This window comes from Tachysurus fulvidraco, chromosome 21, assembly GCF_022655615.1.
Source record: "Tachysurus fulvidraco isolate hzauxx_2018 chromosome 21, HZAU_PFXX_2.0, whole genome shotgun sequence".
NCBI lineage: Eukaryota > Metazoa > Chordata > Actinopteri > Siluriformes > Bagridae > Tachysurus > Tachysurus fulvidraco.
The window spans coordinates 13,703,109-13,729,753 of record NC_062538.1 but is presented as its reverse complement, the minus strand read 5'-3'; the positions used below and the strand labels follow the sequence as shown (position 1 = coordinate 13,729,753).

The following is a 26,645-nucleotide window of genomic DNA, read 5'->3' as shown; positions in this document are numbered from 1 at the left end:
ACATACAATGTGTCCCCTGAACTGTTGCCCAAATTCCATGGCAACATCTTTAGGCTCCCCATAACCCCTGTGTAGGATAGGCAGTACAGAAAATGTATGGGTGGAGTTTGTAAGGCTTAAGTTTACTTAAGGGTAAACAATTTCAACATCCCTCTCGGATATAAATATACAGATATATGAAGGGGGTATTTAATTTCACTGAAATATTTAATGGTATTGTAAATTTAAAAAATATTTTTTAGTATATAAGAAATTTTAATAATTTTGTTGAGTAACCCTTTTAGGAAAAGGGAACTGAAAATAAAGAAGTTTAAGATTATTCATTCATTCATTCATACATTCATTCATTTTCTACCACTTTATCCGAACTTCTCGGGTCACGGAGAGCCTGTGCCTATCTCAGATGTCTTTGGGCATCATGGCAGGATACACCCTGGACAGAGTGCCCACCCATCGTAGGGCACACACTCTCATTCACTCACACTCTCACACACTACGGACAATTTTCCAGAGATGCCAATCAACCTACCATGCATATCTTTGGACCGGGGAGGAAACCAGAGTACCCGGAGTAAACTCCCGAGGCACGGGGAGAACATGCAAACTCCGCACACACAAGGCGGAGGCAGGAATCAAAGCAGGCAAACCGTGCTAAGCACTTAGCGAGGCAAACATGCTAACCACTAAGCCAACGTGCTCCCGGTTTAAGATTAGTGTTAGTAAATTAAATGCTGTATGTAAGGCTCTTGCATTTTGTGTGGTCAGCTCCATTTGTCTTGAGTTTGATGATAAAGGCAAGAAGCATCTGTAAAATCAATGTTTTAGTTGTTGAATGGCTGCATTCCAGCCTTGCGCGCTCCTGCAAACCATTGCTGTGGCTTTTCACATTAGTGTTTTGTATGAGTGCATATATTTTTGCATTTTATTTGAGTATATAATTTCTATGTCGATTAAATTGTGGTTTTATCTATAGACATTGTTCGAAGCCAATTTATAGAAATCTAGAAAATTAATGAGCAAGCCTTAGGTGCTAGTGGTAAAAAAGGATTAAGATGGCATGAAGAAAAAAACCTGTACTAGATGACAGAGGGATTTTAAACATTACAAAAAAGAGCCATGTAGAAAAGAGACAAATGTCTGGTATGATTGAATATGAATAAGAGTCCTGAGATATGGGATATGTTAAGGGAACTTCAGGAATTAAACAGTACAGTAAGTACTCTAAGTACAGTATCTAGGTAAGAAATCCACTGAAGCAGGAAGGTAAGTCCTTTGAGCTATATTTGTTCTGCTCATGAAAGGGAAATAATAGTTTTTGCTTTTTGCTAACAAAGACTACCAAGTGGTAATTCTGTCACACATTTTCTTTTTCTATTAGTTGCTGTTTTTTAAAAGGAATCTGCAGAATTGCCTACCTGAAGTCCTCTTTGTGTCTAGGTTGACTAACATTTTGATTAATAACTTTAATAAAATCCTAACTTAATGTTTGAGACTCTGATACTTTCTGGGACTTGTCTTTGGCTGGTATTGCTCATTGGGCTTCATGATGGTGTTTGTTTAGGTATATTCTCAAAAGGAAAAACTTTTGGGCATTCCAAAAACAGATATCAAGTGCATTCAGAAAGAATTCAGACCCCCTTCACTTTTTTAAATTTTATGTTGCAATGTGATAATACAATTGTTCAATTTTTTTTTTATTAATCTATATCCAGTACCACAAAATGAAAACAAAATTCTAGGAATGTTTGAGAATATATGAAAAAGGAAAATCTGAAATATCATATGTACTTGAGTATTCAGACCCTCTGCAAAATACTTGAAATTTAGCTCAAGTGCATTCCATTTCTCTTGATAGTTACTGAGCTGTTTCTACACATTGATTGGAGTCAGTCTTACAGCTGACAATGCATATCAGAGCAAAAACCAAGCCACAAGGTCAAAGGAACTGCCTGCAGAGCTCAGAGACAAGATTACCGGGGAAGGCTACAAAAGAAATTCTGCCACACTGAAGATTTGCATGAGCACATCCTCCATAATTATGTATTAGTCTGCACCCTTAGCTTTTCTTAGCTACATGACCAACCACTTAAAGTCAAAGTTTCCGAGAATGTATTTCATACAGTGAAAATTAAATGAAGCTCTGACCTGTATATGCAAATGGATATTGCTGCATAATTGCTGACTGGATAATTGCATGAATGAACAAGTGCTGGAGGGCTAGATAAATACAGTGAAAATTGTATGTACAAAATAATTTGCAGAAACATATATGTAATAAAATACAAAGTATTATGAATAGCTATTTCTCAAGAATTAATTTTCTTCAACCATCAAAAGAGCATAATTTGCTCAGGTCACTCCTTGGTTTTATATATATATATTATATTTTCCTTGGTTTTAAATATATTTTATTACACATTTTCTCAAGCATTTCTTAATTATAAGTGACACATAGTTTTGCTGCTAGCTGTGTCTTATACCTCTGACTTGTAACTACACAAGGGGGCTTCAGGAAGGTTACTGTAAATCTGTTGATTCCAGCTGACAGCCATAATTACCTTATCATTGTATTTACGTTACCTAAATAAAGTTACTTGCAGTCATAAATTAACCTTTAGGAACTTCATAAATATGTTTCATGCTTACAATAATTTTGGTGTTCCTGTGTGTTCATGAAGGTTCTCTCACTCTCTGATTATGGGGCCATCTGGAATGCACCCTACAGGAATCCCACACCCTGCTATAGTTCCCTCTTCAGGCAGGCAAGAGCAGTTTGACATGTATGTGTAAAAAACATTAAAGGTGCATTAGTCAATATTAATCGCTCTTATGCATGTGTAGCATACAACATTGAATCATTAGCCAATTTTAGTATTAGTATTACCATTTCACTTTCAAGCAATGAAGTAGTCTGTTTATTAAGGATATTTTTTGTTATTTTTTTGTTACATATAGCTTTGTTATTTAGATACAGATGATAATATATGGACTATAGTGATAGTATAGCTGTGTTTTTGTCAGTGCCGGCATTAAGCATTTTACTCTGGTCTGTGTTTTTGCCTACTAGTTTTGCTTACTAGGTCATTTAGCTGTTTGCAGCCAAGTTATAACACTATAAATATGTGAATTTGTTTGAGCTCCCATGTATTTCTGAACTGACCATCAATACAGTACTGGTGTTGGCTAGTATATCATATTGTACGTTAATTTTATTAGTAAAAGATTCAAGATGACTATTGCACCTTTAAGGAAACTGCAGATGGGGAATTTTTACATGAAGTAAGCATCACTCGTTCATAACTGGCAGACATTTATTACATTTGTGTTATTAATGTTTCATAATGATAAGTCTTTAATTAAATGATCTAATATGGCAATTCTACAGTATTTGAATGCAATGTTACCAAATCAAACTTGTGTTGTTTTCCTTTTGCATTGCAGCAAGCCACATCCAGAGTCAAAGAGGGATAGAGAGTCTAAGAAGCCAGTCATCAAAAAGCCTCTGAATGCTTTTATGCTCTACATGAAGGAGATGAGGGCAAAAGTCATTGCAGAATGCACCTTGAAGGAGAGTGCAGCTATCAACCAAATACTGGGCCGTAGGGTAAGGGTTCTTCTAAAATTATGTTGGACTATTAATAAAACACCTGTGCTCAAATCTAAGGAGATTGTGTAGTTTCATTTTTACACAAATTTGAAACAACCCATGTGGAGGTATGAAGGAAGATTCAGGAGTCAGGAATAATATTAGCTGACCTCTGGGCTCCTGTTTGTTTAGTCTGTACTTTTACTGATATAAACCAAAATGGCACCACAAATTGCTGCATGTGTGTTGGCGCTGTTTGTTTTTGTCATGTTTTGTTTGTTAACGCAGTTTCTTTTGCGATTGCATTGGGAGCTCATTCACCAGATCAGAGCTCATGAATATTATGGCTACATTTCATATAGATTCACTTCCCACCTTCATTGATACATATGTGAATTTATTGCATTCTGGTAAAATATACCCCCACTTGTGCACATGTAGTGAAACGCTGTGGAAATGAGACAGTGTCTCATGTCCATCTGCCGACTCAGATATTGCACACCCACTGCATGGAATTTTTTTCTCCAATGTGCATTCACAGTGTACCAATTTGGACGATCTTCAGCTACTGGTACTGTAGGAGAAAAACAAATTTTTCTTCATCTTCTGTCTTGTGCTTCTCAGAAACATAACTGTGTCGGCTGATACCAGACCAGGACTTTTCAGAGCAGATTGCCATACGGAACTTTGGGACAAAATGAAGGGCGGAGGAATTTGTTTTTTAATCTAATAATGGCTTGTACAATGATTTGACAGTTATTCAGCAGTACTGTTCTCCTGATACTGAGTCATTTTTTATAAACTGCATGTCATTCTACTCCCCACATGAGTTTGCTTCATTTACACTCTTCTCTTTGTTCATTGTCCATGGCACCTTTAACAACTTTTTTACTTTTATGTCAAAGTAAAATTTGGCAATAAGAGGACATAAACAGCTGTACAGTGGAAAAAACTGCAAAAGGAGTTTTTAGCCATTGACTTTGTTTCTAACTGTTAGGGTCTCAGACAGATCACAAACTACAAGCCTAAATCCCTCCACTCTGCTAATGAACTGAATCTAAACAGTCTGAACTTTCGCTTTGTAAGACAATGTGACAGGCCCTTGACACTAGCTATCCACTCAAGGTCTAGCTGATCAGATTCACCACCCCCACCACAGATGGGGCTGGTGCCTCCACAGATTCACACCTGAATGGTCCATTGCCTCTCCTCCCCCTCTTCAAGAACAACACTCTCCATTTGAGAGAGAGAGAGACTTTTACAGAGATTTCAAGAGACAGAACTCATGCAAAGCAGCTGGACAGGACCTGTCTCTCCATTACACCATGACGTACTGTGCTGATCAGCTGTTTCCAGTGTTTACAGACACCTTTAACAACTCATTGGAGATATTCCATTTACCAGCTTGCTTCAAGACCTCCCTCACTATCCCTGCTTCCCAAAAACCTAGCATTACAAGACATAAATGACTACAGACCTGTTCCTCAAACGTCTGTGGAAATGAAGTCATTTGAGTGCCTTGTGCGGTGCAATCTCAGATCTATTATAAACGATCTCCTGGATCCTCTGCAGTTTGCCTACAGAGTCAACAAGTCGGTAGATGCATTACATTCTTTAGCACATAGACTTCTCAGGAAACTGTACTGGAATCCTAATTTGGATTTCAGCTTTGCTTTGAATATACTTATTCTATCTCTGCTACAGGATAAGCTTTTCCAGCTTATAGGTGGATCACACACTTCCTGACTGACAAAAGGCAACATGTGAGACTGGGAAAACATATCTCTGACTCCCAGTTAATCAGTGCTGATTCCCCCAAGGCTATGTTCTTTCTAGTCACCAGTCTGTCAAACTATTGTTTTCAGAGGACAAAACCCTCATCAAGCTCATCTCTGAGGGGGATGAGTGTTCCTACATAAGGAAAGAAAATCTGGTGACCTGATGCAGTCATAATAGCCTGGAGCTCAATGCTTTGAAAACAGGGGGAATTCTTCAGAAAGAACACAGCCCCACTACCCCATTATCCTGTGTGATTCCCCATTTGATGCTGTGAACTTTTGCTTTCTGGGAACCATCATAACCCAGGGCCTCAAGTGGGTGCTGAATATCAACTCTCTAAATAATAAAGCACGTAAGCAAATCTACTTTATACAAAGATGGTGCAGATAATGGTGTAGTCCTTTACCCCCATTATTGATTTCTTACTCACTTCCTCCATCACTATTAGGTATGCTGCTACCACTGTCTATGACAAATGCAGACAGCATTGTGTCATTTGCTTTGCAGAGCAAAGTGATTGGCTGCAATCTGCTATGTCTTTGAGAGCTGTACAATTCCTGGACCCTGAAATGGGTAGTTTGTTGCTGACCCCTCTCATAGACACATTCTTTTCGAGCCACTCCCCTCGAGAGAAGGCTGTGGTGCATCGAGACTAAAACTTTACCAGTGTTTGACCACATCTATCCTGCCATTTCCACATACAGTTATTTATTTGTTTTCACATGGAGATTGGTTGAAAGATCAGATTTTAAGATCAGTGGCAACCTTCTTGGCAACCTGCTGATATATTACAGGTTTGGGTTTAATAGTTTGAACATTGACAATCTATAGATCAAATTTGAACTTTAATCTGTTGGGAACTATTTTGCCACATTTGCCATCTTCCTCATTGTCTGTGATGAAAACCCACTTATTCATCCAATCCTTAACAAATATGACAATTTTTAAATGTTTGGTTGCCCATGCTGGTGAAGTGTGAGCCCACTGGGTGAACACTAGATTGGTTTGGGTGATTTCTCAATTTAGATCCCGGCCAGTGCACAAATGAAATGTGATTTATTATGATTATTTTCATGACTTTGTTCTTTAGGCCAAAAATTGGCAAAATTATTAAATTTAAGTATCAGTGATATATGAAACTTCATGTTATTGATCAGATACTAAAAACAAATGTAGCACAAGAGAGTCCATATGGCATTATACAGTACTTGTACTGGCCAAAAGTGCTAAAGGCCATTTCCACTCATTGTCATCTCTAATGCAGTTGTGACTACAGACACTGTGCAGATTCAGCTTGGTGAGGTGATGGAGGGATACGTGGGGATAATATTTTTGCTTCCAGGGGAATCTGAGGACAATGAGATACTTGATACATGACAGGGAGTCGAGGGATGCTGACTTGGTGGGCAGTCCCGGTTCCTCTATGGCAAAAATGCTTTTTTTAAATGAAGGGACTTGCAATATATTTTTTTCATTTCTGGAAAAATACTAAAATAGTACTGTTTAAAAATATTGAAAAAATATATGCATATTTTAATGAATCATATTTGTTTTTCATGTTTATTCACATTTATTTGTTTCAGCTAAAGACCTTCCACTGTGTATGTGTTTTACAGTGGCATGCTCTAACTCGTGAGGAACAGGCTAAGTACTATGAGCTTGCAAGGAAAGAGCGGCAGCTTCACATGCAACTCTACCCAAGCTGGTCTGCCCGGGACAACTATGTGAGTGCTCTTAAACAGACAGACAGGCAGACACACACACACACACACACACACACACACACACACACACACACACACACACACACACAGATATTGTCAACAATTTCTCCAAAAACAGTGGTCCAACCCTTTCAAATTTGCAGGCAGCGCCATAAAGCCATGTTATCTTTCATGAGTTTATGATGATCAGAATGGTAATCTCTGTTAAAATCTAAGAGCTTATCTAAGATTTTTTTAGACTCACTAACTGGAACCAATTATTAGCTGTATTCTGGTTCTGTAAGCTACATCCATGTTATGAAATAAGCTCACTTATTGAATTATATTTTAGTAAATACTGAAATACAATTAGTTAATAAAAAAGAGTAATTGCATTTCTGTTGTTAAATATATTAGAATAGAATGTGCTACATTTGCAATATTATAGTGATGTGAACCTCTATATTTTAGATGTGATTTTGTCTGCTTGTTATTGCGATATGTCAGTGCCTCCACAAGAAAAACAATACAGACTTAAATGCAGGGATACCAAAACAAACAGCGGGATTTATTTAAAATAACAGAACTATAAAGACATGGAAAAACTGGTGGGATAAACAAAAACAGATGACTGAGATACAAAATAATGACATAAAACCACTAAAAAGTAACCAGTAGCCGAGACAGAAGACAAGGGGTCAACAGGGGAGAAGACAGATATAAATGGGTGAGGTAATCAGTGAAACATACGAAACAGAAGCACAAAGCCCGGCAATGTCTAAAACCGCAGAAAGTCTGATCTATCAGGAGTAGTGCAGAGAGAGAAAGAGAAAGAATTACAGGTTATTGGGTATGCTTATCATATACTGGTGACCCCTGGCAAGACTAGCTATCACAGCATAAGTAAAAAGGGGGGCCAGAATGTAAGACAGGCACGTTAGTTGCATTAGGTAATAAAACAACCAGACACTCCACCATCAATAAATCTGACTACAACAGTAAAACTGCAGGGCTTTGTAAGAGAAAAGCTATGCCAATACTGTAGCCTTTATTATTTAATGTACCAACAAATAGCCTGCATCATTTTATTAAAGTAGACATGTTCGATCATTAAAAAAAGTTTGTTCAAGTACAACTGCGTGTGACCATTCAAATCAACCATATCTTACCCACTACACTCCAAGTCAGTTTTGTAGTAATTAAAATATTACTTCATGAACTTGAAAGACTGGAGTTACTCACACCAAACTCTTTTACTGCAGCACATGAAAAAACTTTTTTAAGCTGATGCCTCTCATCTAGCTTTACTGAAAAACATATAAATGTGTGTCATCAGCAATAACAGTAGAAGCCAATACCATGATTACAAATAATTCTACCCAGAGGTAGCAATTCTAAAAAAAAAAAGGCAGGAAACACCAGCAAGCGGATTCAACCAAGATTATATGGGTAGTAGTATGTCATTTACCACTGCCATTTCTGTTATGATGAGGCCTTATTCCTGACTGATTCATTTTCTGAATGTTATTTCTATGTAGGTATGAGCATAACTGCTATGTTGCTACAATTTCTAGGATCTTGGAGATAAAGGAGAGGTTTGATAGTGGCCTGTAGTTGGACAGCTGACAGGGGTTGAGGTCAGTTTGTTTTATTCAAGGGTTTAACTGCTTGTTTAAAAGATTTAGGCACATAAATTAAAGGACAAAAATAAATAAAATAAATAGGACATTAGAAGAGCTTCAGTTTACTGTGATCTAGTGATCAAGTTCATGACTATAAAGAAGAGGCTGCTTTAATGTAATCTCAAATATTTAACTAGCTTCAAATAAAAACTTTTGCCAATGCATTCAGTATAATCTTATTTTATGTTCATTAGGTTACATTTTTGTTTTGTTTGAGGAACGGACACATTTTCTATATTGTTGCTTTGACTGAGAGTGCAGTACTAAGAGTGACTCGGTACAACTAGCAGATGCTGCCTGGCATTTGCTCGAGATTGTAACCAGTTAAGTCTGTTCTGAGACCTTGTGCTTTGCCACAAGAAATGAGAGTAGCACTATCCTCAGTGGGATGGATACCATCCCAACCTAACTGGCCAACATTGATTAACAGTCAGCTCTAATTATTTACAACACTCACATTGTGTTTGCATAACAGTATGCTACCGGGTCACCGTGCATTGGGACCAGAGCATATTATGGGTACGGAAGGAAATGAAGTAACAAACAGAATAGGTTTCTACACATAATAAAGAATAAAAATAAGAATTACAAGAATAGTGACCCCGTTGGCCAGTTATTTCAAGATACAAAGTTTCCATAAATTAACATACTTAAGAAGATTTATTATGATCGCAAGGTCAATATTATTGCCACAAAATGTCTGAATGACTGAATTATCAACAAATATGTATAATTCAGGTATGCCAAAAGACTTTAGTCCTGAGAAAAGAAAGTTATTATGTCTTAACTTCATTCTCTTTGGATGACTGTCTTTGCGCAAAACCTTTTGAACCTATTGAACATGTATTTCAAATCACCAATCAACACAGATATTTGAGACTCCATCTTCTTATAATTGCTTGAAATGTGGCCCATATTTTATGTATTTTATATAGCACTATAAAGGTTTACACTGTCCTATGTTGTTTGACAAATAATAATAATAATAATAATAATAATAATAATAATAATAATAATAATAATAATAATAATAATAATAAATAATAAATAATAATCTTTAAAATAAAGTTTGGTTGTTTTTGCTGCATAAATATGAATAGCACCCCCTAGATTTCCCAATTTAGTTTTACCCCTATCAAAGCTGATGTAATGAAAGCTGATTAGATGATGGAGGCCATTTTTAAGTAACCATGTCAACATCAAAAGGTCTACATGCAGATTAACAAATACAGAATACCAGGTTTCTCAGAGTTCATGGGAAAAGTTATCTTAGCTTAAAACTTATCTTAGCTCCATGCCATATGCATGACCACACACAAGCAAACTTGAAAATCATATTCTGAACAAGTTCAAATATGCATCTAGATTATGCAAGTGGACTCTTGAGAATAACCTGAATGCTCAAAACATTTTATTCATTTCACATTTTAGCCCAATCATATTTACAGTTGTTGAAAAACAATGATCTGACCTTAGCTTTACCCTATTTGTATAAACATGAATAATAATAATAATAATAATAATAATAATAATAATAATAATAATAAGAAGAAGAAGAAGAAGAAGAAGAATCTGAGCAGAAACAACAGGGTTTCATGACTTCATGCTAGAATAATATGCCCTAAATTATACAAGACATAGGAAATACAAATGCGTCTACAAATGCAATACAATTTGCAATTAGTTTTGAAAATAGTTCAGAAAATACTTCCTCTTACGGGTCGCCGTGCCGTGCACGGCACGGAAGTCAAAGTGACCACTAGGGGATGACCCAGAAACAAGCTTCAATTCAACTTTAAAGCATCAAATCCTCCAAAAACACGAAAAAACCTATTTACCTAGTAACGTTTATACTCTCAATAATTTTTTAAGCCCACACACAAAGCACAATATGATTCACAGCCTTCATACAATTAGAAAAAAAATTTGGACAAAACTGACCTAGGTGGCGCTATACCGGTTTTTCCCTTACCTTTAGACGCGTCTCTTTCTTCACTGGGGTAATATATTCCAACAGAAATAATCCACAAATATCCACACGGGTCCAAGGAATTGAAATCTGTAAGCCTTTTAATCCAAAACGCTCTGGTCGCGCCGCAAATATTCCGTTAGTGTTCTGAAAACTGGAAACAGAAGTGCGCCATCATCTCGTTTTGCCGCTCTAACTCCTAATTGGGATATTCAAAAAATCAAACTCTACGTCATATTTATAGCCCAGGTCCTAACGAATCAAATAAGCCCTCATTTGAGCCAATCGGTGCTTGTATGGCAGAGATAGACGGCTGAGAAGCCAATGGTGGCATGACCTCATTTTTGGGAACCTGCCTTTGACTGACAATTACTCCTTCCAATAGCAATTAAATGGGCCGGGACCTATACAGCTGTTTAGCCAATAAGCAGACGATTCCAACGGTATGCGACATGCATTACATTCTTTGACTGTGTCTGCGTGAACTGGATGCGCAGAAGAATTCTTGCGTAATCCCTGACCTTTTGTCCCTCTCACAGCTCAGGGTGTCAAGTTACAGGCCTGTTTTCACACCAGAGTGATAGAGAAATAGTCTAGGCTTGTTTATGGCTTTTCAGACTGAGCGTGCAGCCTTTTATTTCAAAGTTATATAGTAAACAAGTACACAAAAAAGCTGCACCAGACGACCATGTCCGTAGAAAAATATTTTTATTGAAGCCATTTTTGGGTCTTTTGACTTGAAATTTTTTTTGGTGAAAGCCAAGACATGTGGCTATGACTCTCCGTTGTTATTTGGTCCCTAACATGTTCCAGAAAAATAAGATTAATCAGTTTATCAGGTAAACAACCCAGGCGGAAATGAAAACCTGCATTCAAACCCCTGTAACTTTGTGCCACTAAGGCCTAGAATCAATCTGAAACTAGTTTCTGAAACTAGAGAATCTCTTCTTTCATGAGACCAGGCTCATGTATGTGGGAGCTGTACCACTAGGTCATGTAGGCGAAAAAGCTGCCAAAGGGGGGCAATGTTTAAAGGGGTTAAAGTATAGCAATAAAATAATTAGTGAGTAAGGAAATTAGACATATTACAAAAATAATCCTGTTATATGAATTTGTTTGTCTGTTACTTTGTACTTTGCAATACAATTATTAATTAAGCATATTAATTTAGAACATGTTTATTTTCATTTGCATAGAACCAATTAAATTTTCCATTACTTATGTATTTACCTTAATTGGGTGTTCTTACACTGTTATCACATCCCAGACTCACAGAGGTTGGTCCGTCATGTGACTGGTTGAAAGACGGACGCATATGGAAGTGTTGGTGGAACAAGTTTTAATATACACAAACGTGAACAGTCCAAAACACAAGGCAAAATCTAAACTGAAAAACAGGCAAAGGTCGAATAATCAACAAACGGATTATACTGGGCTAGGGCAAGAACAGGGAAACCAGGAAACAGAAGGCATGGTCAAAATACACAGGCTAAACTGCTAAGAAGCTGTGGCTATGCAAGAACAACAAACTTGGTTCGGCAAAAAGAAAACACTTACATATTGCCCCAATTGCGCACAACACTAAGGTTTAAATAAGGACAACTCATGGATAAATCTGAAAACAAGTGAAAACAATCCTGACACAAACCTGTCACTGTGCATCAAGACGTGAATCAAAACAAAAGACGTGGCAAAGTAAACAAAGCACAGATCTGAACAAACAGTTGTATATTTTCTGCTATGCTGCTTTTTGAGTTTAGTGTTGCTTTTAGTTGCAATAATGTTTTCTGTGCTTACATAGTTGAATTAAAATTTGTTCAGCTGGTCTCACTAATGCACCTCTGATATATGTTAACTGAGTGTCGTGTTAAAAATATCTGAATCCAACTAATTGCTATTAGATTTCTTTTGTTACTTTGTCACTGTGTAGGCCAAGTAGAGTGGAAGCCAACTCAATTTCTCTTTGGGAAATATAAAGCATTCTGCTTGCTCCACATATCATTCTAGCCTCTGTATTCCCATATATATGAGTACCACTTTATCAACAACCTTCTGAACACTGGATAATAAAAGTACACCCATACCGTTTTGCTGTACAACTTTGTGAAATGCAAAGCTTTCTCTTATTAGTGTTTTAATAATAAAAATGACTACATATATCCTTATAAGATCAAATTGATCAAATTGATAGATTGTTAAAATTGCCAATATAAATGGAACAATTTGTAAATCGGTGACACAAACACTGAGCCTCATTTATCAAGCTAGATATGAACAGATTATTAGTAAGCACATTGTTGCTAAAGAACTTCTTGTTCATTAAACTATTCATTAAAATCCTGTCAATTCAGAAAGATATTCAAACCCTACTAATGCTTCTGTGTGTGTAAATGTATGAATAACACTAACTAATGTAACCCTTGATTTGATCACCTTGAAATAATATAATTAACATGGATTACTGTATTTTATATAGAATATAAAGTTATGATATAATTGCTTATTGCTTATGTTTACAAAATTTACAAAATACATCCTCATATTAGTTTAGGTCCTAAAAAATCCATTGAAAAAAAATTAATTAAAGAATATGAAAAATGAAAAAGGCAAGCCTGAATAAACAACAAATGAACATAGTTTAATTATGACAAGAGAAATGGTTATCTTGGTTTTCTCTGTACAGATGTCTTTAACAAATGGTTACACGTGTATGCAATCATTGACAGGGCAAAAAGAAGAGAAGAAAAAGAGACAAGCAGCAAGATTCTGCCACAGGTACAACCTTGGTTATGTTTACATATCTTCTTTCTCTATAAATATATATTCTGGAAAATTCCATTGACTTCAGCAATCTGATGCAATGTCAGGTAAATCATGACATTTAAAAAAATTTAGAAATATCTACACTATATGGCTAAAAGATGTGGACACCTGACCATCACACGCATATGTGCTTTTTGAACAACCCATTACTGATTTAGACCCTAACTAAGATCCTACAAACGGAATTTATATTTCCTGACCTAGAACATAGAAAACATCTACAGTATGTAAAATAAAGTAACCAGTTTTAAAAGGAAATTTCTCTTTGCATGTTTTTTTTTTTTTTTTTTTGGTTTTGTCTTTTTGAACTTTCTATTCTAACAATTTTTTTTTTGCATTTCTGTGTTAACAATGGACTCTGCCCATGTCTTCTCCCTCTCCCTTTCTTCCGATCTTCCATTTGCTCCTTTCTGTTCTGTGTGCCTGCTTGCTGGTTGCACTCAGGCCCTGGCTTACTTAAGAAATGCCGAGCTCGTTTTGGCCTCAATCAACAAATGGATTGGTGTGACCCCTGCAGGTGTGTAACACTCCTTTTCTGCCATCCTAAAATTTGTCCATCTTTCCTTGTCTGTCTGTCTGTTGCTGCTGTATGCTGCTTTGCATGGTGTCCTATACTAACATTAGTGCACACAGTGAAATGTTTGGGCAAATATTATTTTAAAATAAATAAATGGAATGAAACCCTGGTTTAAAGTTATATAAGACATATATTTGTAAATAAGATGCATGATAACCAGCTCAACAACAAAATTTGCCTTAGTATCCTAGAACATGCTGATCGTAGCTTTAGAAACAGGGGGTTCTTTTCTATGAAACTTTGGCACTCATTTTTTGTAAATCTTTAAAGCATCTAATTAATTATAGCCAAGATATTGTAATTTCAGTGTTGGGAGGCACATACTTTAAATATTTTTGTGTTTTCCCTGTGCAAACCTGTCTAAATATCTACATGTGTATCTTATAAATGCCAAGATGTCAGGTACAGGCACAAATGGAGAAATACATTTAATATGTATTATCTCTCCGGCATTGTAAAACTCAAGACAAAAGACAAAAAGACAGTGCAGGACAAAAGACAAGAAATAAAAATACAAGAAAGAAAACAAAAGACAATACATAAAAGCAGTGCTGACCAGTGTAAATACTGCATGTTCCATATTGCAGGTGCAGAAATACTGGAATGAACACATTAGTATTATAGCATAATAGTCACGTGATGTAATGTAATGTATTGTGCAAAACAGCAATCGACTGAAATGTGCAAGACAGTATCTCTACAGATGATCCCTTGATGCTCAGCAGAGTGGTCGCTCTGTGCTCTCCTGAAGTCAAAAACCATCTCTTTAGTTTTATCAACATTCAGAGATAGGTTGTTGGCTCTACACCACACAGTTTGCTGTTGCACCTTCTCTCTGTATGCTGACTCATTGTTATTGCTGATGAGTCCCACCACGATCGTGTCATCTGCAAACTTGATGATATGGTTAGTCGTGCACAGTCGTGAGTCAGCAAGGTGAACAGCAGTGGGCAGAGCACGCAGCCCCAAGGGGCTGCTGTTCCCGATCTGGTCTGACTGAGGTCTCCCTCAGGAAGTCCAGGATCCAGTTGCAGAGGGAGGTGTTCAGTCCCAGCAGGCTCAGATTCTCAATCAGGTGCTGATGGATGATTGTGATGAATGCTGAACTAAAGTTTTTGAACAGCATTTGTAAGTAAGTGTCTTTAGGCCTAAATATAGGGCCATGGCATTGGCATCGTCCGTGGAGCAGTTTGAACGATACGTGAACTGTAGAGTGCCTAGTGAGAGTGGTCGAGAAGTCGTTCGGCGCATTTGGGAAGGAGGCATCACTATCACAGGCAAGTGAAGATGTCTTGTAGTTCATGATGGCCTGTATGCCCTGCCACATGCGCCAGGTGTTTCCGCTGTCCTGGAAGTGGCCCTAGCTATTAGGGCTGCATCTGTCCCCTGTTCTGAAGGCTAGGTCTCTAGTCTTTGGTAGTGCACACACTTTAGCAGTTATCCACAGCTTCTGGTTGGAGTGTGTTGTGATGGTCTTGGAGGTGGTCAAGTCATCAATGCACTTGTTGCTGTAGCTGGTCACTGATGGCATGTACTCCTCCAATTTGAGACAAACATTCCCGGCATGTATTGTGCGGAGCCCCGCCCCCACCTTGGCTACTCAGACTCCATGGCGAGTTGGTTGGAGCCTCCCTGAAGATGTTCCAGTCAGTGCACTCAATGCAGTCCTGAAGAGCAGAGGTGGCTCCTGCTGGCCAGGTTTTCACCTGCTTCAGAACCAGTTTAGAGAATCTGACGAGTGGTCTGTATGCTGGAATTAGCATAACAGAGATGTGGTCTGAGTAGCCAAGGTGGGGGCGGGGCTCTGCATGATACCTGCCGGGAATGTTTGTGCAAACAAGATCTAGCGTGTTTTCCCCTCTTGTTGCAAAGTCCACATAATGATGGAATATAGGGAGCACTGATTTGGGGTTTGCATGATTGAAATCTCCGGCGATGATAAACAGTCCGTCGGGGTGAACATTCTGCAGATCGCTAATAGCCCCATAGAGTTCACATTGAGTTCTTAGAGTTAGAGTTTTTTAGAGCCCCTTAGAGTTCTGTAGCATTAGCGCTGGGGGGGAATGTACACTCCGACAATGAACAGTGGTGAATTCCCGTGGCAAATAAATGGCCTGCATCTAACAGTCAAAAACTCCACTAACGATGAACAGTAGTTAGAAACAAGCACAGAGTTCTTGCACCATGAAGCAGATAGCCCAGCACATTGTCAGATATAAGCTTCAATCCCTGTAGGACATCTACATCAGTCAGTGTGTGAGGACAGATTGTATTACAGCATCCCGCAGCAGCAGACTTCTTCTGGCAGGTGATAAGAATGTTGAACTCCAACAAATAACACCACTACTAGAGGTCTTCTCGGGTCTAAAAAAATGTACCCGATCCAAAGTGACCCGAATCACTTTTTACCCGTACCTGACATGCATAATTTTTTTTTTAAAGAAAGAACCAACCCGAGACAAACCCGAAAAAATTAGACCCGAGTCCGACCGGACCGGTTGGCAATTTTTTTTAACCCGACTGGACCCGAATGTTCGACATACCGCAGCCCTGTACGCACCAGTCAGACAGAACAATGCTTATCTGATTGACGACAACACTGAAGTAATCGCTACAGCGTGAATTCAAAATTGATTGACAGGTCTGTTTCAACGAGGATTAGCTTACCGCCAGCCACAAGCGGTCTTGGCAAACAGACGAGAGGTTGAAAAAGGACTCAAGTCGATGCACACATGCGAGATACAGTAGTTTGGGTCTCTTTCAGTCCGTTCGGGTAAAAACACATTCAATTTAAATTACCCGAGACCCGATGGCGCTATTATTATACCTGACCCGTGTCTGAGGCACACATGAAACTTTTAGACCCGAACCCGCTCGGGTCTCGGGTTGGACCTCTGGTTTTCGGATCTAAGTGGACCCGTGAAGACCTCTAACCACTACAATCACAACCCCATCTTTCATGCACTGCACTTTATCATGTACCAAATATGTTTACACTGGACTTACCTTTAAGGTTTAATGTTTTAGGAGCTTCCAGTCCTAACTGTTCCTTCTCTGGATCTACCGTCGCCAAAGTGTAAGGGACGACTTCTATCACTGGATTTAGGAAATTGAGGTGGTAAACCTGCCATACCCCACCTCTATTTGCTCAGGCTACCTCATGGCTGATAATTCAACAAGGCCCATGCCAATTCTTTTGAAGGGGACCTTGATTAATGTTATGGCTGCAAAGGAGCTTTGGGGTGGCTGGAGATTTATCAAGGAACGTTTATGACTTCCCAGACACCACCTCCGAATATCGACAATAAAAGCAGGTCATTAGATGGATTAGAGTTTTTTCCTTTCCCAAATGCCTAGCCATGTGATTATTGAGCAGCATGGGACAGAAGGTATCTATGGCTCTTCATTACTAATAACTATGTGGTCTCTGTTTGAGTGTATGTGTCAACCAATATAATCTATTTTTTTTATCTATAACCAAAAAGCATGAGTGGAATAGCTGAATTGGTTGGTCATAAATTACTCTTCATTTAAGTTGGTTGAAGGTGCACCACAGGGTCTTGTTTCTCAAATGCTCCACTGGGAAATATCCAAGGGAATTCCCACCAAGAGGGAAAGGGTGAGGCCTTTTCACTCTCTGTTGCAAGTTCCCTTGAAATGGAGCAGACATCAACTACATGGAACTGCCTCCCCAGCCAATGCTGCGCACATTACACACAGTCTCTCCCTACAGCAGGGCCCATTCACAAACAATGTTGTCTAAATAGTCGAGGTGGGGGCGGGGCTCTGCATGGTATGCACTGGGGATGTTTGTGTAAATCCAGCATGTTCACCCCTCTTGTTGCAAAGTCCACATGTTGTTGGAATGTAGGAAGCACTGAATTGAGATTTGCAAGATTTAAATCTCCTGTGATAAGAAACAGTCTTTGAGCATTCTGCAGTTTGCTAATAATCCCATAGGGCTCACATAGTGCCTCCTTAACATCTCAAGCCAGGTACCGCCTTAAGCCTTATTGCACCAAGCTACATTTCTGTTGGCAATAAACGAGGTTTGGTTAGTCGTGCACAGTCCTGAGTCAGCAAGGTGAACAGCAGTGGGCAGAGCACACTGCATACTGCTGATTAACAGCTGATGCACGCTTGACGACGTGGCCTACCAGAACTAACATGAAGCTTAATATCTAACTAGAATGGTACATTTCCTGAAGCAAATGAGAATGTGCTTACACATGGCAAGTTCCCCTCATCGTGCTGAGTGTTTTGATATGTCACATTTCCATGTTGTGCAAAATTTTTTATTTCGCTAATTTTGGGGGGCAGGGCTACACGTGACGTCAGTTCCCCTCATCGTGCTGAGTGTTTTATGTTGTGTAACTGAGATATGGCTTCTTTATATTGCAATATGGTTCGTAAGATGCACTACATGGGTGCTAGGGTATGGCTGCAGAGTTACTATGGTTATATTTGCAGACTAGTTTCTCACCTGCAACAAAAGAGCACACCTGAAAATCCATTTATCTTTTCCTGAAACAAGCGCCATGAAGATCATGAACTAAAGCATCAATCAGAGATTTTACTGGGAAAAAATGTAATCACATTACAATAAGGATCATTAGTTCAAATTTAATGTATTAACTAACATTTACTAACCATGAGCAATAAATTATTGTATGTAGTAATCTTTGTTAAAATAAAGTTTATTCTTTGTTCATGTTAGTTCACAGTATATTAACTAATGTTAACACGGTGTTAATAATGTATTAGTAAATGTTGAAATTAACATGAACAAAATAAATAAATGCTGTAGAAGTGCAGTTAATTATTAGTTCATGTTAAGTAATGTGGTAACTAATGTCAACTAATGAACCTTTATTATAAAGTGTTAGAAAAAAAATACTGTCAGAATCGCTATCCCCTACTCCATTGAGGAACACGAGAGAGCCTTTGCGGTGTTATGTATTAATTCACTAATGTGAAGAATGGTGAGTCTAACAGTACCCAAGCTTTATTATATTAAAGTCATTCTTATCATTCTTTGTGATATACATAATTATGTAATGTGAGGAGACAAAGAAAAAATGCGCTTAATTTGAATTAATGGGTGGCTCTTAAAAGAGCCGTTGCTGCTCTTAAAAGGACATTAGTTTAAACTGAAATAAAAAATTATAAAAACTACACAGATAGTTGAAAACAACAAAAAGTTATACAAATGGTAGAAACAACAACATGTCAACTAATGGACCTTTATTATAAAGTGTTAGAAAAAATACTGTCCAAGGGTAGATTCGAACCACGAAACTCTTGCATGCTAAACAGAATCGCTATCCCCTACTCCATTCAGGAACACGAGAAAGCCTTTGCGGTTTTATGTATTAATTCACTAAAGTGAAGAATGGCCAGTCTAACAGTACCCAAGCTTTATTATATTAAAGTCATTCTTATCTTAATTTGAATTAATGGGTGGCTCTTAAAAGAGCCGTTGCTGCTCTTAAAAGGACATTAGTTTAAACTGAAATAAAAAATTATTAAAACTACACTGATAGTTGAAAACAACAAAAAGTTATACAAATGGCAGAAACAACAACATATGTGACCGCCGTACTGTCCACGGCACGCCACCACTAGTTTTAAGCATTAAATCCTCTAAATACATGGTTAAATGTTATATTGTTTGAAAGCTTAGACTCTCGGGATTTTATTAAACCCACACACAAAGCACGGCACGCCACCACTAGTTTTAAGCATTAAATCCTCTAAATACACGGTTAAATGTTATATTGTTTGAAAGCTTAGACTCTCGGGATTTTATTAAGCACACATACAAAGCATAATATGATTTATAGCCATCATGCTAATTTAATCCAAGTTGATAGTCACTTTTAATCCAAGTCGCTAGTCCACTTGTTTACTTACCATTAAACGCTCCTCTTTCTTCCCCGGCGTAATATTTTCCAAAACAAATGCTTGTAAAAAAATCCCCAAGAGTCTAAGGAACTGGAATATGTAAGCCTTTTAATCCAAAACGCTTTAATCCAAAACCCGTTTCTGACCGAAACTGTACACAGCAGTTCACTTCCGTCCTTTGTTTCGGCTCTCACTTGTCCTAGGAGGCTTATAAAACTACACTGAGCCATCAGATTTGTAGTCCAGGGCCTAACGAATCAAACGAAAATCATGAAAATAGGGGGCGATCCCACAATATATATATGAAATAAAACTGAAGCTCACTGTGAAATATAGCAACAAGCTTTAAAGACCTTTACACAGATTCACTGGTGTCTGCTGCCCTCTTTTGGATGTTAGCACATCTACAGAGAAATTCCCCATTCAAGTCTATGGGGGAAAAAAACACCCCTTTGAGCGTCCATACTGGGAATTCTGGAATTCCCAGTATGGAAGCTCAAAGGTATTAAAAGAAGGTAAAAATTAAAATTAAAATTAGGTATAAATTAGGTTTCTGTCAGGACCACTTTGTCAAATGAGAATTTATTAGATGATAGCATACAGTTAGTGTTGGCGGTATGGTTCTGTTCGGGGCAGGAATCTACACGCCTGTCCGTGTGCATGGATGGACCGAGTGGGGAGAGCAGCACTAGAAAATAGAATAGACCCCCCATAACAGAACCATTGATCATGCATAGAGTTTTTTTTTTGCAAATAATAAAAGAATAAATGGATAAATAAATAATTTTTGGGGAGAGAGAGAGAAAATATGTGGAGATGTAAGACATGAACTGGTACAACGAACACAGGTTCCGGCATGGTGGAGTCGAGGTTGGAGGAGGGAGTTTAAGTCACAGCAGCGGCGACGCGCTAGAAAGCGGCTCAATGAATGGGAATTTAAATGTTCAGGTAATATGGATCACGTAACCGGATTGGTGCGCGTCGTGGACTGCTGATTAACAGCTGATGCACGCTTGACGACGTGGCCTACCAGAACTAACGTGAAGCTTAATATCTAACTAGAATGGTACATTTCCTGAAGCAAATGAGAATGTGCTTACACATGGCAAGTTCCCCTCATCGTGCTGAGTGTTTTGATATATGACATGTCCATGTTGTGCTAAATTTTTGATTTCGCTTATTTTGGGGGCGGGGCTACACGTGACGTCAGTTCCCCTCATCGTGCTGAGTGTTTTATGTTGTGTAACTGAGATATGGCTTCTTTATATTGCAATATGGTTCGTAAGGTGCATTACATGGTTAGTAGGGTATGGCTGCAGAGTTACTATGGTTATATTTGCAGACTAGTTTCTCACCTGCAACAAAAGAGCAACCTGAAAATCCATTTATCTTTTCCTGAAACAAGCGCCATGAAGATCTTGAACTAAAGCATGAATCAGAGATTTTACTGGGAAAAATTGAATCACATTACAATAAGGATCATTAGTTCAAATGTAATGTATTAACTAACATTTACTAACCATGAGCAATAAATTATTGTATGTAGTAATCTTTGTTAAAATAAAGTTTATTCTTTGTTCATGTTAGTTCACAGTATGTTAACTAATGTTAACACGGTGTTAGTAATGTATTAGTAAATGTTGAAATTAACATGAACAAAATGAATAAATGCTGTAGAAGTGCAGTTCATTATTAGTTCATGTTAAGTAATGTGGTAACTAATGTCAAATAATGAACCTTTATCATAAAGTGTTAAAAAAAAACACTGTCCAAGGGTGGATTCAAACCGCGAAACTCTTGCATGCTAAACGAATTGCTATCCCCTACTCCATTCAGGAACACGAGAAAGCCTTTGCGGTTTTATGTATTAATTCACTAATGTGAAGAATGGCGAGTCTAACAGTACCCAAGCTTTATTATATTAAAGTCATTCTTATCATTCTTTGTGATATACATGTGTCATATGTTTAAAAAATAATTATGTAATGTGAGGAGACAAAGAAAAAATGCACTTAATTTGAACTAATGGGTGGCTCTTAAAAGAGCTTGCTGCTCTTAAAAGAACATTAGTTTAAAGTGAAATAAAAAATTATATAAACTACACTGATAGTTGAAAACAACAAAAAGTTATACAAATGGCAGAAACAACAACATATGTGACCGTCATGCTGTCCACGGCACGCCACCACTAGTTTTAAGCATTAAATCCTCTAAATACACGGTTAAATGTTATATTGTTTGAAAGCTTAGACTCTCAGGATTTTATTAAGCCCACACACAAAGCATAATATGATTTATAGCCATCATACTAATTTAATCCAAGTTGATAGTCACCTGAACTAGGCGGCGCTAGTCCAGTCGTATACTTACCATTAAACGCTCCTCTTTCTTCACTGGGGTAATATTTTCCAAAACAAATGCTTGTAAGAAATCCCCAAGAGTCTAAGGAACTGGAATATGTAAGCCTTTTAATCCAAACCGCTTTAATCCAAAACGCTCGCATCACAAATATTACGTTCACTTCTGTCCTTTGTTTCGGCTCTCACTTGTCCTAGGAGGCTTATAGAACTACACTGAGGCGTCAGATTTGTAGTCCAGGGCCTAACGAATCAAACGAAAATCATGAAAATAGGGGGCGATCCCACGATATATATATATAAATATGAAATGAAACTGGAAGTTCACCAATTCTAACAACTGAAGCTCACCAATTCTAACAACTGTGAAATATAGCAACAAGCTTTAAAGACCTTTACATAGGACCAAAGCTGCGGGACAAGTTACGCGCCGAAAAAGTGTCCGGAAGAAGAAGTATAATAATAATAATAATAAGTATGCAAGAGAATAAGAATGTGCTTTGCAAGCACATTAATAATAATAATAATAATAATAAGTATGCAAGAGAATAAGAATGTGCTTTGCAAGCACATTAATAATAATAATAATAATAATAATAATAATAATAATAATAATAATAATAATAATAAGTATGCAGAATAACAATAATGATGCTTTGCAAGCACCATTAATAATAATAATAAGTATGCAGAATAACAATAATGATGCTTTGCAAGCACCATTAATAATAATAATAATAATAATAATAATAATAATAATAATAAGTATGCAGAACAACAATAATGATGCTTTGCAAGCACCATTAATAATAAGTATGCACAATAACAATAATGATGCTTTGCAAGCACCATTAATAAACTATTTAATGTGTGTAAATGTTACATGAAGATAGTATGTATGACCCAATGGTGCAGCCCTGTACTCAACGCTAGAATTATTTTAAAAGGTTTATTTTTTCTTGTTGCTAGAGTAATGCTACAATATAAACAACATGCTCCAAGAATTTCTCAACATTTGATAATATTGTTTTGATCTCATCACAACAAAATTAGAAAGCAAGTGTCAGCAGTCAGCGAGATTAATTTTTAAGTACATCATGCTCCCTATATGTGCAAAAGTCTGTGAATACTTCACCATATCAGACATATGAGGGTCCTCCTGAAAGTTTTAAGCATTTGAATGTCAAAATGTCTTTGTGTGTTGTAGAATTAAATTTTCCTTTCAGCAAATTAGGATGAAAGTTAGATACGTTAAGACTTTATTTACTAAGGTTGTTGTGGAATTACTCCATGGCCTGCATAGAACCCTAACCTCAATGTTATGTACCAGGATATCTCGCATATCTGTGCCCAACCATACAGTCCATGTACTTTTGGCCATACAGTGTATCTTATAACTCATGTTTTATAACAGTTATTTTTCTCTCATGGAGTATGCATTTTTGTGACATTTTACATCCACATTTTATTCACAGACAACTCTCTTGACTGTTCCTAGGAGAAAAAAGAAGTGCATTCGCTACCTTCAAAGAGGACAGTGCACCTGCCACAATTCTTCCGATGGAAGTGCTGTAGAATCGCTTTCCTCTCCTATTCATAACTTCACACAACAAACCTCTCCTCTAAACCACCCCAATGCTTTTCAAAATGGCAGCAATCTCCATGCACATACCGGACAAAACCCTTACCCCCACTGCTCAGTCCTCACAAACTTCTAATTTTCTTCAGCAGAGCAAAAACAGATAACCCAATCAAGACTTTTGTAGTTCATATAATTCAACAATGAGAAATTTAAATGAAGACACCAGCTGCTGTATGAATCACATTGCTGGCAACTTAATTGTACAATTTTAAAAATGTCATCAAATGATGGTATTCTATAAGTTAAATAGTTTTTTTTGTCATTTTTTTATTCCCATATTTGCATTTGTTTACAAACTGCTCTACTTACAAAGTGCTCTGTCTGGTGTCTTTCAACCAAACACCACAGTGTGAATGCATTGTAATTAACAGTAATGGAAAATGTTTCATCATGCAGTATTGATTCTGAATATGTTCAGTCATAGAATAGTTCTCAAGTTACATTGTAGAGTACATGTTGAATTAATGCAGCTCCTCAAATTATTGTGCTTGTTTACTTCATATATCAAAGTTCTTTATTTCTCCTAAGTAAAAAAAGCTTTGTTTCACAGGTGGTGATTTATTGTTTTCTTTTGTAAAGTATACATGTTTAATATATTAAACATTTTGGAAATCCTTAAATTGAATTTATGTTCTTCATGGAAATGTTAAAAGGAATACAGTAATCCCTCGCCACTTCACGGTTCAAGTTTCGCGGCCTCAGTGCAACGCTGATTTTTCAAAAATATTCATCGAGAAATAAAAATAACAATGGTTTCCCAGGATGCCAGACAAAGAGAGAAACTCTCTCAGAGGCTTTGTACATACCCACGGGCACTCAGACAAGGCACATGATTGGTTCCCGGCACAAGATCTGAGCTGATTGGCTGCGCATCATCGCATCGTCTCCCAGCTTCTTCCCTCATTGTATCTCGCCACTCTCGTTCACGCTGTCAACTGTGTCTCGCATATTGTGTTCGAAATTAACTTTTCCTTAAGCCCTTACAATGCATCCCAAGCGCCGTGCCCCTGTGAAAGATTCCTCTAGTGAGCCCAAGAGGAAGAGGAAGATGATGACCATCAGTGAAAAGGTCAAACTTAGGGCCAATCCTACTTCACGGATTTTCACCTATCGTGAGGGGTTCCGGTCCCCATTAACCGCGATAAACGAGGGATCACTGTACTCCCATTGTTACCCTCTATCCACAAATTTTGTGAACTTGAACTTTAATTTTTCAATAACGCACAGAGAAAAATTACTGAAATTATTTTACAAAAATGTATTGACTTTCCAAACAGCTGAGCAGTGCATTTTATTTAAAGTAGTCCTAGGATTTTTGCCATATCTTCACAGTATTGATTTCACACTACTCAGTTTGCATAAGATGTAAAACAGAAGAAAAAATATCTAATGATTTATTATATTATTATGTTTCTCAAAATCTGTGAAGTTGACCAAGCTGAAATTTCAAGCTGAAATGTAACAGGCTTGAAACTTAAATGATAGGTTTAGAGAGGGACCACTGCTATGATCTGATACAATCTTACTCAAACTGGCCAGTTGGAACTATGGGTAAAGTGGTCATTAATCGATACGAAGAAAATATGAAGATATGAAGAAAATTGTAACAAGGTCCGTGACGTCGCCCGGTATGGCGCAACCGGGGCCCCACCCTGGAGCCAGGCCCGGGGTTGGGGCTCGCATGCGAGTGCCTGGTGGCCGGGTCTTACCCCACGGGGCCCGGCCGGGCTCAGCCCGAAGGAGCGACGTGGGACTGATCTCCTGTGGGCCCACCACCTGCAGGAGAAACCGTAAGGGGCTGGTGCAATGTGGATTGGGTGGCAGTCGAAGGCGGGAGCCTCGGCGACCCAATCTTCGGACACGGAATCTGACTCTAGGGACATGGAATGTCACCTCGCTGGGGGGGAAGGAGCCTGAGCTGGTGCGGGAGGTTGAGAGATACCGACTAGAGATAGTTGGGCTCGCCTCCACGCACAGCTTGGGCTCTGGAACCCAACTCCTCGAGAGAGGCTGGACTCTCTACTACTCTGGAGTTGCCCGCGGTGAGAGGCGGCGGGCTGGTGTGTGCTTGCTCATAGCCCCCCAGCTCAGCAGCCATGTGTTGGAGTTCACCCCGGTGAACGAGAGGGTCGTTTCCCTGCGCCTTCGGGTCAGGGAGAGGTCTCTCACTGTTATTTGTGCTTATGGGCCAAATGGCAGTGTAGAGTACCCGACCTTCTTGGCGTCTCTGGGAGGGGTGCTAGAAAGTGCCCCGACTGGGGACTCCGTCGTTCTACTGGGGGACTTCAACGCTCACATGGGCAGCGACAGTGACACCTGGAGGGGCGTGATTAGGAGGAACGGCCCCCCCCGAACTGAACCCACGTGGTGTTCTGTTATTGGACTTCTGTGCTAGTCACAGTTTGTCCGTAACAAACACCATGTTCAAGCATAAGGGCATCCATCAGTACACATGGCACCAGGACACCCTAGGTCGGAAGTCGATGATCGACTTTGTGGTTGTTTCATCTGACCTCCGGCCGTATGTCTTGGACACTCGGGTAAAGAGAGGGGCGGAGCTGTCAACTGATCACCACCTGGTGGTGAGTTGGGTCCGATGGCAGGGGAGGAAGTTGGACAGACT

At 38.3% G+C, this 26,645-nt stretch overlaps 1 protein-coding gene across 23 annotated transcripts in view; it reads left to right on the top strand.

Annotated features, from left to right (window-relative positions):
• The window catches only part of tcf7 (transcription factor 7), a 65,061-nt gene extending 40,490 nt beyond the window's left edge, over positions 1 to 24,571 (top strand). For 2 of the 23 annotated variants that reach the window (XM_047805587.1, XM_047805582.1), the window contains 6 exons: positions 2,679 to 2,762; positions 3,442 to 3,604; positions 6,949 to 7,089; positions 13,446 to 13,494; positions 13,987 to 14,059; positions 23,879 to 24,571. In XM_047805587.1, coding sequence (XP_047661543.1) covers positions 2,679 to 2,762; positions 3,442 to 3,604; positions 6,949 to 7,089; positions 13,446 to 13,494; positions 13,987 to 14,059; positions 23,879 to 24,098 — 730 coding nt within the window. In that variant the 3' untranslated portion in view covers positions 24,099 to 24,571. Of the gene's footprint in view, positions 1 to 2,678; positions 2,781 to 3,441; positions 3,605 to 6,948; positions 7,090 to 8,642; positions 8,706 to 13,402; positions 13,496 to 13,986; positions 14,060 to 17,146; positions 17,510 to 23,855 lie in introns of those variants that run through there. The other 21 variants (XM_047805585.1, XM_047805581.1, XM_027152828.2 and 18 more) reach the window with 19 other exon arrangements.
• Positions 24,572 to 26,645: the final 2,074 nt, after the last annotated feature.